The sequence below is a fragment of the Mastigoproctus giganteus genome, chromosome 13 (genome assembly GCF_048544385.1).
Source record: "Mastigoproctus giganteus isolate SK-2022 chromosome 13, ASM4854438v1, whole genome shotgun sequence".
Classification (NCBI taxonomy): Eukaryota; Metazoa; Arthropoda; class Arachnida; order Uropygi; family Thelyphonidae; genus Mastigoproctus; species Mastigoproctus giganteus.
In genome coordinates this window covers 150,128,801-150,142,792 of record NC_143587.1, presented here as the reverse complement: position 1 = coordinate 150,142,792, position 13,992 = coordinate 150,128,801, and the positions used below count along the sequence as shown (strand labels likewise).

The 13,992-nt window shown below is 36.9% G+C and overlaps 1 protein-coding gene across 2 annotated transcripts in view; it reads left to right on the top strand.

Annotated features, from left to right (window-relative positions):
* Positions 1–13,992, top strand: part of dom (domino helicase) — an 896,769-nt gene that overhangs the window by 494,008 nt on the left and 388,769 nt on the right. For both annotated transcript variants that reach the window (XM_090388005.1, XM_090388004.1), the window contains one exon: positions 2,065–2,211. In XM_090388005.1, coding sequence (XP_090244131.1) covers positions 2,065–2,211 — 147 coding nt within the window. The remainder of the gene's footprint in view (positions 1–2,064; positions 2,212–13,992) is intronic.

Below are 13,992 nucleotides of genomic sequence, written 5' to 3'. Positions count from 1 at the left end.
GTCCGGACATCAAGACGAGAAGAAGTAATTCTTTCAAAGAGTAAGAATAGGTCATACTTACCTGACCCACCTTCATTTACTCACAGGAGATGATCCACCACAATGTCCACATTGCTATATAAATATGACTGTTAAACACAATCTCATTGACTGCCCCTATTATAAACAAGACAGAATTTCAACCCTGCAATCACTGGTTATCCTTCAACAACCAATAACCCTAGAGAATTTGATGGGTGACAAGGCAAATATATCTGAATTCTTCCGTTTTCTGAAGCAAACTAGAATTTTTAATCTTTTCTGATTAAGGACATTTCAGACAGTACGATTCTTTCCATTTTCCTTTAATATAAATGAATAGGCGCATTATAGCCAAAGTAGCTTATGCGCCATGAAACCCCCACAACAACAACAACAAGTGCATCCAGGCGCCATCACTTCCCTAGGTAAATGACACACATGTACCTGGCCGTCCACATGGTGCAACAGGAAACATGATTCATCGGACCAGATGACCGTCTTCCAATCACTCAAGGTCCAGTTTCAATGCTCGCGTGCCCATTTTAGGGGCTGTCGCCGGTGGACCATGGTTAGTGGGCACTCGGAGCAGCCTGCGGCTACACAACCCCATTCATTTTCAGCAGGGTTCTATGTACTGTGTGTGTGTGTTGTGATACATTACTCCCATCACCAGCATTCCAATTACCAGCGATTTGCGCCATAGTCACTGTTCTGTTGCCACGTACCATCTGGGATAGCCTTCACTCACCTCATGCAGTGATGCACCATGGTCGTCCAACACCTCGCCAGCGATTTGTGAGTTTTCCTTCCTCGAACAACTTTCATTAGGTACTAACCACAGCTGACCGTGAGCACCCCACCAGCTGTGCCGTTTCGGATATGCTCTGACCCAGTCATCTGGCCATTACAATTTGGCCTTTGTTAAACTCACTTAAGTCCGAAGAGCAAGAGTAACACTGATTAACGGAGCTCAGTATCAGGTGTTTTTGTTACCGTGTCCTGACCGTGCACGGGTCAGGACACGGTATAAAACTGCTGTTGCTTCAATTTGTATAACAACTCACTGGGCATAATGTTTTGGCTCGTTGGTGTATATGTATATAAAGATGCGATATGAATTAGGTGACATTACAAAGTTTTGTCTCAGGCCAATAAACACTAGCGCCAGACCTGGTATAAATAAAACCATAAGATAGCAAGCAAAACTTATAATTTAAGAAAATATAAAGAATTAAAATTTCTTTTTGTTTGAATAGACCTGAACAGATCAGAAAGAATAAAATAACGGAATGACTAAATGTATAAAGAGACAGCCACCTCTTCTACCTTTGACTTATAACAAAGTTTCAATTCCTCTTTGGGAATTGATTTCAAGTCTGGTTTGATGGATTTGAGGGAGTGAAAGAAAACTGGAAACTGACCACTGCTGCAAGGTCTAGAAAATTCAACTCCAGATCTCGGTCAAGTTGACTATCATGAACTGGTCATCCTTTAAGTATGTGCAAAGTGAAATGTGAAATATCTTGCAAGCTGGGTGTGCAAAGAAAAATTAGATTGCATATTCAAAATTCACATTAAAAAATAAACTAGGTTCATTATAATTTTATTCAAAAAACTTTTTATTGTTATTTGTTGTTGTTTAGTTACTTATTTGAAGTAGATAGAATTATAAAAGATTGCAATTTCTCACACTGTCTGGCACATCTCGTATTGTAGAGTTAAACTTCATAACTGGGGTGTCTCGGTCATTGTATCGCTGAGGTATCTACTCGCCCACCAATGAGGGGCCAACAGGTTTCGAAATGGTGCCATCTGGTTTGTGGTATCTGGCAAGAATGAGTAACGTTAACCTCGTGAAGGCACTCACAATATGAGATGTAACAAAAATGAACAAGTTAGTACTCTGCACTAACTTGTTCATCGAAAACACAACAGTTCCCTTTATCTTTTTAAGTTTGTTTAACTTTAAATAAGTTTAATCCTTATTTGTAAATGTTATTATGCATTTTAAAAACTGCTTTTAATTTAATTTTATTTATATAGAATACTATTCAGGAGTTGTTTGGATTAGATCTTATAACAGAGCCTTTTACACTTATTAAAAAAGAGGAAGACATTAGTAGAATAAAAGATGATTCTGATGAAAAAATGGACCCAACAGAAAGGTTTTCTCAGGCTCAGCTGGAGCAGGTATTTATTGTAGTATACAAAATTCTAAATTAGTCACATGTTTCGTAAATTTCAGTATAGAAATGTGCTTTGTTATTTAGATTATTTTTTAACCTTATAATGCTATTGACAAGAGATATGTGTGTTTTATCTTTCTCTTGTAAGGAATGGTTGTTCTCAACATAATCAGTCTTATTTTTTAAATGTATGGTTTAAAGGACATCACATGAGAAATTTCTATATGTCAGAAAGAAGGCAATCTCCAGCTGTGCTTTTCTTGGCACAATATAACCGTAGTCATGTATGTGCCAATAAAATCAAAATCAATCGATCCAGCTATACATATAGGAAACAGTTTCATTCTTAACGCTATTGTATATGTGTACAGTTCATACATTAGTCTGAACTGCTAAATGACATTAAATTGTAACAATCCATAAGAGCAGAACAAGTGACTCTAATTTTGCTTTTACTGTATTTTATACTTTGTATACAGCAAGAAGAAACTTACATTAAGTACAAGAAAATACAATTAAACAGGTATATACGTAGCATTTTAAAATGTACATTAAAAAAAGAGGAGGATATTAGTAGAATAAAAGATGATTCTGGTGAAAAAATGGACCCAACAGAAAGGTACATGTGGTGTGACAAATATGGATATCTGGATAATAGAATAGGACATCAGAGTCCATAAGATAGTGAACGGCATGAAGCCACCAGGTGAAAGGAATTGAGACAGACATGGGTCATAAGGAGAAATGGACTCTATGCCCTATACTATATGAGACAAGATCAAAGAGTCTTCATCAACAGGAAGAAAATGATACGTTTAGTTCAGTCAAGAGGGCTGAGAAAACAGCTGAGAAAATGGTCTAAGAAAACAGCTGCCCCTCATCCAGTCCATTAGCAATCTACAATCTTCCTCCTTAAGTATTTCCAGTACTGATCCCTTTTGATCTCGTCCCATGTTGTGCTGTTCAATAACTGCCCAGTGCGATTTTTTCCATGCTGGCAACTTGATTTACAACTAAAAATCCATGAAGGATATGGATTTATGGAAAAATATGAATTTGCTTGATTTGATCCCATCCTTCACCTTACCATCATAATTTTCTGTGTCTTTTTCAACCCAACCCGGCCTTTTTCAGTTTGCAAATATTAAAATTGTAATTTTTTAATAATTGTAGTCTACATTGCAAGATAAAAAAGTGGGATGGTAGCCTTCTTTTCTGTAATTTTCAGCTGTTTGATCTTGTGTGTGTGTGTGTGTGTGTGTGTGTGTGTGTGTGTGTGTGTGTGTGTGTGTGTGTGTGTGTGTGTGTGTGTGTGTGTGTGTGCGTGCATGCAGTGCAAAGCTAATAAGCAGTAGCATTCTTTAAGATGCCAAAGAAATACAACATACAATTTCTGGAGACATATATTCAAGGTTCTCTGTGTATTGTAAAGTGTGAAAAGGGTACCATGTTTGTGTATAGTGCTGTATTAGATGTGATTTTTCAGTTTCAAGCAGAGGGAAAGGTGATGTAATCTAACATTTGCAAATAAGATTAATAATGACAGCATGCAGTGTGTAGAAACAAATACAAAATAGATGTAGCATTTCATAGTGGTGATGATGTCATACATGCTGAATGTTTATGTCCATCTTTTGTCATAGCAGATAATCTTCTTCTGAGTTGTGCTAATTGGGTGTATTCTTCAGAATTGTTTCCCAGTAGTGAAAAGAGCAAAAAATACAATTGTCAAACATATTTTTGTTTTTTAGCGAAATTGGACAGATAGAGAAAGAGAAGGTAGTGATAGACCTGGAAGATTTGCCGTTTTCAATTGCTGCAGGTGGCATTACTCAAAGTGATTCCGAGCTGTATCCCATGTGATTAACTTTTATAATGAAATATATCATCAAATAAAGCAGCTTGCTCTCATTGCCATCATTGGAAGATGACTCAACAGACAGCATTAGGCATTTTCTGAACAACTTGAAAGCATATGGGATTCCTTCAAAAAAACTGGCTTGTACTTAGTGTTGATAACATGCCTATTATGCTAGGGCTAAAAACTTGAGTGTATTAAAAGAGGGATTGAACACTTGGTAGTAATGGGCTACCCATGTCATCTTATTAATTCACATACTGTAATGGATCTGCATGCCTTCTTGTGAAAGCAGATGAATAAATACTTGGCAGAAATTTACTGCTATCTAGAAAGAAAATAAGTGTAAAAAGGAAAGAAAGATTAAAAGGGTTGGCTGTCCTTCGTTAAATGTGTAACTAGACTGGTAGAAGAGTTGGTAGCCTTTGACAAGTCTGTTTAAACACAAGTAGTTATAAAGCACTTTCAAGAGCTACCAAATTGAAAAAGTACATCAAGTAATCACTAGTGAGTGCCACTGTTTCATGTTAAATCCAGTTCGTTATCCAAAAATTTTTGAAGAACACAAATTAATGAACTCTCTATGATTCGACTGCCAAGTAAAGGAACTTCTGAATCACAGGGGAGTTCTGGTCTTCTCTTTGTGTTGAAACTTGGGAAATGATACTGACAGTCAGGTCTAGACAAGTAATACCAAGTAATAGCATTGTTCTGAACAAATCTGTGGCTCAGTATTTCTGAGCAGATGCAAAGTCTGCAACAGTATCTTTCTTGGTGCAATAAAAATTTGTTGATAGTTTACAGAAATCTGCACACAGAAAAATCCAAGATAAGCTAATGTTTGAAATTGTATTTTTCTCTTAATCCTGTGTCTGTAATTTAATATAAAATGTGTTTGTCAGTAAAATTTAATTTGTAGTGCAATGCTGACTTTAATAAAACCTGCCTTTTTTCCAAAAAAGCACCTGTGTCTTATCCTCTCCTCTCCCTTTTTTGCTCAAATCTCCTGCTTACAATTATGTCACCTTTTTTTGAAAGTCAAAAGTTGGTACCTGTGAGTACAGTATATGAAATAATGCAGTTGTGATAGAATCTCTTTGCAATTTCAGAAATTCATTTAAATCATGTAAAAGTGTTTATCATTTTATATGTACATATATACATTCAGAATCTCTCGGAAGTCATTTTATTTGCTGAAGGTTGAAATTATTTCAATAGGAATGGAAGGAAAACTGACATTGGAAAAACATTTGCCACAATATGTTCGGAGAGGTGCAGGTATCTCATATGTCCATTGCATAGAAATTTAATTAGATTACGCTCAGTGAATCATGTCACTCTCAACTGACATGAGATTACTTGACTCTCAATAGAACAGGCTTTGGCCTTCTTTGGATGTGGTTTGATTTCTGGCTATAAAATTTTTTTTTCATTACCTCATTGCGAGGTCATCTTGGTCTAACATTGCACAGGTAGGGGAGGACAAAGAATGCTACTAATGAAGAAAATGCGATTACTGTGCTTGTGAAACCAGCAATACCCATTCCATTGTGATAAGTAGGATATTATCCAATTCATCCATAGGAACAACCAACCAATATATATATATATATAAACTGGTGTTCAAAAAAAGTGCATCACCCAGAAAAGATTGTAATTGTCGACCTAGATTGGTAAGCACTGATACCGAAAGAAAACGACGCTGTCGGGAGTCTACACTGAAATATAGAGAGAAACATGCTGAAAGGTTAGAACTAATTGGAGAATAAGTTCAGTGGAAAATCAGTGCGACAGGAGGCAGGTAGCTAATATGGATGATGAATGGGCCAAAACTTAGCGAACCATTAAACGGCATGGACAACGTTTAACAAACCACAGGCAAGGCTGGTATATGCATACAGTGTGCTGATGATGAACCTAAGCGTATAAAGAACATTGTGTTCGAAGATGCATTATGAATTGAGATGATATCTGTTTTGTAACAATAAAAACTCCATCACTTAGCTCTAAAGTTTTCTTCCTTAAATCCCTTGATTCCAACTTCCTTGAAATAAAGTGATGTGTAGAGTTAAAAGATCTCGGCCGAAGGCCAAGCAAAAGAAGCAAGCAAGTGGCAGAGCTGTCTAGTTATTATTATTATTAAACTGTAAAGAAGTTGTAATACATCACTTCTTTGAGCAGTCTTTGATAAAAATTTGGGGATTTCAAAGATAATTATTTGCTGGGAGTCTTCATGGAACAAGTAAATACATGGGCTGTGGTAGGGTAACTGAGAGTAAGAATAGGCATACTTGCATGTACACCAATGCTCAAAGTATAGTAAATAAATTTGATGAATTTGAAGTGCTGGTCAAGACATTAAAAGCAGATATTACGGATTATCAGAGACGTGGTGTCACACAGATATAAGGAATGCAGAATTGGAATGTGGGAGAGTACAATGTGAACAGAAAGGTTACACAGGATATAAAGGGTGAAGAGGCCATACTCTTAAATAAGAAACACAAAATCTAAGGAAGTACATCGAGTTGACGTGGGGGGACAGTGCAGTGTTATTATTATTATTTGCTATATGGTGCAAGAAAGCCTGAGGCTTATGCTGCACCAGCCAAAAAAAAAATTGCCCAGTTACCCTGACAGAGGGTGGGGGGGGGCGGAGAGAGAGAGAGAGAGAGAGAGAGAGTCAAAAGTAGAAGGGAATCATCAAGAAAGAGGAGAAAATGATATCTAGCTCAGAACCCTGGGTGTGCCAAGCCCATACTCACCAGATGTGAGCTGGTCAGTTTGGTGTGTTATAAGCACTGGGAAAGCAAAATTGAGAGTAGGAGTCTGTTATAGGCCTAGTGACTCTAATGAGTACAACAAACAGTTGTACAGAAGAAATAGAGTGGACCAAAAAATCTGATTTTCTAATAGCAGGGAATTTCACTTCCCAGATATAGACTGGAACTTGTGGGTTGGTCACTTGCATACTAGCAATACTTTTATGGATTTATTACATAATTGCTTTCTACAGCAGCAGCATATTTATGAGACAACTAGAAGGAGTAATGCTCTTGATCTGATTATCAGTAGTGATTATTCATGCATTTAAAATCTGCAGATAAAGGAACCACGAGGTGACAGTCATCACAGTGTACTATGGGATTTACTCAAAGGTGTAACTATCATCAGGGGTAAAGGGAAGGGTTTTTCTTTTCATAAAGGTGACTACATTTGTCTCAGACAGTTTTTAAATTCCATATAGTGGGACTAACTGATGATGTTACCAACAGCAAATTCTAAATTGGAAGCATTTGAGGAATTAATCTTGGAAGCTACTAGGGTTTTCATACCAACTAAGAAATACTGTTCAGGGTTTAGGTCTAAATGAGAGGAACTAATGAGATGTGGCAATGGCAGAGAAGAAAAATGCATGGGATGCATATAAATTATCAGGAGACACAGATGCCTATGGTGGATATAAGATAGTCTGTAATCAAGTCGCAAAAGAGATTAGGCAAACAAAGGCAGATTACGAGAAATCTTTGGCAAAGGATGCAAAGAAAAATAGTAAACTCTAGAAGATAGGAGATGAATCAGAATGGCTCACTTGCTATTGGTGGTTGAATTGTTGATGATTCTGCTCAGGTAGCTGACATACTTGATGAGTATTTTGCATCTACATTCACACATGAGGAATTCTGTAGGAAAGTGGAGGCCAGAAGCTTATCAATCTCCATCAGAGAGTTAAATGATTTTGTAATAACTGGGAGCAAAGTGGAGAAATTTTTGAAGTTAAACATAAGAAAGGCACCTGGGGTGGAAGGGATCTATCTAGTTATATTAAAGGGTGCAGTAAAGAAAGTAAGCAGGCCCTTAGCCTTGATTATGAGGGCATCCTTGGACTCAGGAGACATGCATATGTATCCCCAATTCACAAAGGGGGATCGGAAGGTGACACAAGTAATTACAGAACTGTTAGTTTAACTTCTGTTCTGGGAAAAATACTTTAGTCACTTGTTAAAGAAGCTCTGCAGGATCATCTAGACAAGACTGCAGTTATAGTTTAGACACAGCATGGGTTTGTTAAGGGGAAGTTTTGTCTGACCAATATGATTGGATACGTCCCAAAGGAACTGGATGCCAAAAATAAATTTTGATATCATATACAGTTGGAGCAGTGTATGGCATAATGAGCAGGTTGCTGCTATGGATAAATAGATGGTTGAGTGGGAGAAGACAGAGAGTGGTAATCAATGGACACTGCTTTTTGTGGTCTAATGTCATTAGTGGTGTCACCCAAGGATCTGGGTTTAGCCCATTGTTGTTTTCTGTATTTATGAATGATATTGATGAAGGTATATCAGGCTCATTGTCCAAGTTTGCAGACGATACGAAGGTTGGTGGTGTTGTTAATGAGTAATGGCAGTGCAGTGTGCTGCTGCAACAGGATCTAGAAAAGTTGAATGGATGGGCTGAAAGGTAGCAGCTGACATTTAACATTGACAAATGCCAAGTGCTGCATATGGGTAGCAGTAACCCACAGAGTAACGTATCCACTGTACATTACTACACTCAGGGTTGTGGAGAATGAAAAAGATCTGGGGTGTAATTGTGCAGTCAGATATGAAGTTTTCTGACAGTGCAGACAGGCTGCACAAGTAGCTCATGGGGTGTTGTCAATGATATATAGGAATTTTGCTAGCAGGGATAAAGACATGGTTATCCCCTTGTATAAGGCCTTTTTTTTTTTTTTAGGAGCATTAGCAACTAAGGCCATATTGCTCCAAGAATATGTGGTGGTCATTCCCTTGACCTTTCCGCATCCTCCGTATTTGGTGGTGACGGGCTTGAACCCCGGTCTAATCAAGAAGTGTGTGCTACACATTGCTGCTGCTGCTCCTTCCCACCTGGCTATGGCGGCGCCGTATAAGGCAATGGTCAGGCTGCACCTTGAGTACTGCATATAGGTCTGGAGGCCTCATTTTAGGAAAGATGTCGAGCTTCTGTAACGAGTACAGAGAAGAGCAATGAGATTGAGGAGGGATCAAATGGTTGCTTTTACCAAGGGCTTAAGTTCAGCAAATTACAGTCCGTGGAAACTAGGCTCCTCCAAGATTGTCTGATTGAAGTGCATATGTGCCCTTCAGTGGTTCGAGCAAGCTCAATGCTGATAGGTTTCTTTCTCTTGCTCACATTCCGCACTGCCCTCAATTTGAATTTATGCCTCCTGAGGGGGCATAAATTCAAATTGAGGGAAGTCAGTAATAGAATAGGTGTGCAGAAATTTGCCTTTAACCAAATGGAACAATCTACCCTATATCGTTTTGGAAATTGACAGCTTAAATTAAATAAATTCAAGGCTGATCTCGATAAACTCTTGGAGTGAATGGATGGGTGAAACGGGAAGTGTGTGTTTTTTTTTTTTTTTTTTTGTCTGATGCTATATAAGCTTTCTTTCTTGCATCATATGCCTAAAATGGAATATTAGACATGTAAGTAAAGGGAGAAATGTATACTCCTGATTTTGGCAAAATAACTGGCATGTGACCAAGAGAAAGCTATTGGTCTTGCACTGTGTTTTAATGTGTCTTTTTTCATCATGTCTTTTAATGTGAAGAGAACTCATTTCCCATCTTTGGCAGTATGATTATAGGCTGTTTCTTTTTCCTGTTTGTTCAGCAAAATTTTTCAGGTTGTCAAATGTTCAGATCTCATTTCATTTGAGAGTTTCTGTGATTTACACCCCAGATCTTTTGGCATTCCTGATCTGTTGAAGATGCTCTGTAGACTGAATTAAGTTTTAATTGATAGTTATTTATTGGTTTCAAGAGGATGTTCCATTGCTACCTGAGCAGAACAAACCCTTTTCTAGCTTCCTTGACCTTCCCAAATGATATTGGAAGTCTAATGTCAACAAATATCTTCTTTCGTGTTCTCAACCTCCAACCCAAGCACAGTACTAAGTACTATAGGTTCTGATACATCTCCTGTTTGGGATTTTCATAGGAAAAAACAGATCACCAACATAAAATACGGTAATAATAAAGTACAATAGGCTCTCGATTTACTGCGATTGGATTAACCGGGACACTTGGACACAACAATCAAGTTGTGTCCAAGTGTCCCGGTCAAATCACTTGATCGTTGTGTTCTGCTGCACCGCAAAAGGGCAAATTTTGTTTTGTTATTTATTTCAGGAATGTCGGATTTTTTTTTTTTTTTTTTATAATAACTTCTGTTTCTCTTTTTTTTTTTTTTTTTTTTTTTTATATATATAAATCATGAAAATGATGGGCAAACACGAGATATGCTTTCAAATTAAACAAAAGCTTGAAATTATTCAAAAGTTCGAAAATGGCGCATCCATTAAATCTCTAAAGAACCATTATAATATTGGCAACCATACCATACATGACATTGCAAAAAATAAAGGAAAGCTATTTGATTTGAAGTCGACATGGTAAAAAATAAATGGAAACATCGTATTGGACATGCGAGTAGTGCATGTTAATTTTTTTTTTTTCCCCGGTATTTTTCTGTGGTTAACCGTGGAATATATATATATATATACGGTTAACCACAGAAAAAAAAACGAAAAAAAAAACTTAACACATACTACTCGCATGTCCAATACGATGATATATATATAGTAGACTCTCGATTTTCTGGAAATTATGGTAAAAAAGTGATTCGAGATAATTGATTTCCTGGTTAATCCAAAAATAGAGAAGTCCCAGACATGTGTAAGAGATATGTTCCAAGACTTCTTATTTTGTCGAATTTCACATAACTCGGGATTGACTAATAACATATTTTTACTATATTATTATTAACAAATCTGAATTCAGTACGATACCTGATTATTAGTTAAATTTTCTGATTGAAATTGGTCGCTTTCCTTTTTTTTTTGGTAGATTTACTAGTACCGCTGTCACTTATTCTCTTAGTCGGTACCACAATAACGGTCAAAATGAATTTTGTGTAAAGAACTTCACAGAGTTAAGGCGAAGACTAGCTATTATCACCCCACATGAGCTCACATTTTACTAAAGCACATTTCTTGTGGTCAATACCAAAAAACAATAAAAACAATTTGTACTTTCTGTGTTATTGGGCTTTTCTGTTTGTGCATCTAATTATAAACTCATCTTATTCCATTTGCGAAAATACCGATAACTGCAATTCTGTGGATTTTTATGTTATTATGGTGAAATGTGTGTCCCCTTCACTGAAATCTTCAGTGATATAAAAAAAAACCATGAATAAATTGTAAGACTCTTCTCTCTTCTTTCCTGTTTTTTTGCTTGTTACTCCATATCTCACTTATGCAATTTGTGCGTGCCGTGATCGTCGTTATAGACTGCTTATTTTATTTATTTATATATTTTTTTGTTGTTGTTGTTGTTTTAAATTTTACAATCCTAAAAAAAAATTGAGTGAAAAAAAATTACGTCAGTCCGAAGTTGCGTAAGGCTTGGGCTAACTGTATCTAAAATTGTTCAGCAGCCTACATAAAAAATATTGCGATAGATAAAAAACTTACCACATACTACTCGCGTGTCCAATACAATGCTTCCCTTTATTTTTTGCGATGTCGATATTAAATCTAATAGCATGCCTTTATTTTTTACGATGTTTATGGTTTGGTCACCAACATTAAAATGGTTCATTAGAGATTTAATGGATGCACCGTTTTCAAAATTTTGAATAATTTCTTACCCATCGTTTTCCCGATTTCCAAACAAAACAAAAAAAATTATTTACTATAAAAAAAATTAACATGTCTGACATAATTAACGAATCAAAATTTGTCTTTTTGCACAACAATCTATGCGACACTCTAAAACAAAATAAACATTTCTTTCCTCTTTTTTTTTTTTTTTCTTAGTGGCAGATTCTAGATATCGCTTGAATTTTATGATTTTTGGTTGATTTATTTATTTATTATTTTTTTTAGTCTTGAAGTGTTTCGGTTAATCCGATCCTGGTAAATCTGCTGTGTGTGTGTATATATATATATTCCACGGTTAACCGCAGAAAAAAAACTTCATGTGTAATACTCGCATGTCCAATTCGATGGTTCCCTTTATTTTTTACAGTGTCGCATATGGTTTGGCCACCAACATTGTCATGGTTCTTTAGAGATTTAGCGGATGCACCATTTTCAAACTTTTGAATAATTTCAAAGTGTCTGTTTAATTTGAAAGCACAACTCATTTTCATAATTTCTAAACAAAACAAAATTTGCCCTTTTGCGGTGCGGCAGAAAACAACAAGTGGTTGGTGCGCCGCACTAAATCAAACTAAACAATTGGTCTCCCTTTTTTTTTTTTTTTTTTTTTTTCTTTTGGAAGTAAGAAGACAGCAGGGGGTTGCAAGATGATAGGTACACTAATCTGCCAATGACAACTTAGCGTTAGCATTAATAGAGGCATATGATGCAAGAAAGCAAGTTTATGCAGCATCAGCCAAAAAAAAAAAAAAACACTTCCACTTCACCCCTCCGTTCGTTCAAAATACCTGTCCAGCTGAACCTTAAATTTATTTAGGCTATCAACTTCCGCAACAAGGGATCAGTCTGTTCCAGTAACCAACTACCCGCTGGCTAAAGGCAAATTTCCGCACATCTATCCTACATCTGTCTTTCCTCAATCTGAATTTATGCCCTCTCAGGTGATTATTCTGAGCAAGAGGAAAAATGCCATCCGCATTGAGCATGCTCAAACCATTCGAGGCTTTGTACACCTCTATCAGATCACCTCACCGGTGCCTAGTCTCCAGACACTGTAGTTTGCAGAACTTCAGGCCATATTGCTCCATAAGGCCATATAAGGTGACTTATAACAACTTATAATCTTGTCGCCTATTTATGGCTTAAAAAATATCTGTTTATATCTATTCTAGTTATTACCTGAATTTTATGATTTCTGGCTGATTTTTTTAAAAAATTTTTTTTTAATATAATTTGGAGTCTTGAAGTGTTCTGGTAAATCGAGAGTCTGCTGTTCTTTTTTATAACCGTAATTGGTAATGTCTTACTGTGTATTTAATTTATAAATTAAACTTTATTATACGTATGTACTATATGGGGTATGTACTATATCACGTTATATATGGGGTTGTTGTTGTTTGGTTTTTAGGAGCATTAGCAACTAAGGCCATATTGCTCCGGGGATATGCAGTGGTCATTCCTTACCTGACCTTTCCGTATTTGGCGGTCACTGGCTCAAGCCCCGGTCTAATCAAGAAGTGTGTGTGTGTTACACACTGCTGCTCCTGGCTACGGAGGCGCCGATATATGGGGTCAGCAGGTGTTTGCTTATATCCGTGGTAAGGTTAAAGTGTAAGGTGTGTTGAGGGTCTAATGGCTCCTGGGGTTTCCCCCATCCCTGCATATTTTCTGTGTTTCAGGCAAGCCTGAGATTTAAAAAAAAAAAGTATGGTTCATGTGCTATGTGGTGTGTTGTGCCCTTTGTTCATCCGGCCTATTAGCCACCAGGCCCCTAGTGGGAGCTGACGTTTCCACACCCTGCCACGTGGAGGCAGGACGGGTATACCCAGTGAGGCTATTTTACTCTGGCAGGTTCTGCCACTTACTTTCCTGTGGTTTTCAGTGGCTAGGAGCTAAAAAAAAATAAATAATAATAATAATAAAAAATATATATAAAAAAATAAAATAAATTAGAAAAGTCGCAAGGGTAGTTTAGTTAGTTAAGGTTCTTTTAAACGTGGTTTAGGGTTTACACTGAAAGTCTGTATGGCCTAAAAGGTCGGGCATAAATTTTGGTGTCTTAAATTTTGGTGTTGAGCTGATAGCTATGTAAGATGACAGTTTTGGGTTGGGAAGCAGAAGACTGGGTGGGGGGAAAGCAAAGGGGTCGATAGAGAAGATGACCTCCCGTTTTTCAGTGGAGCATGTCCATGCCCCACCAGAGTGAAAGA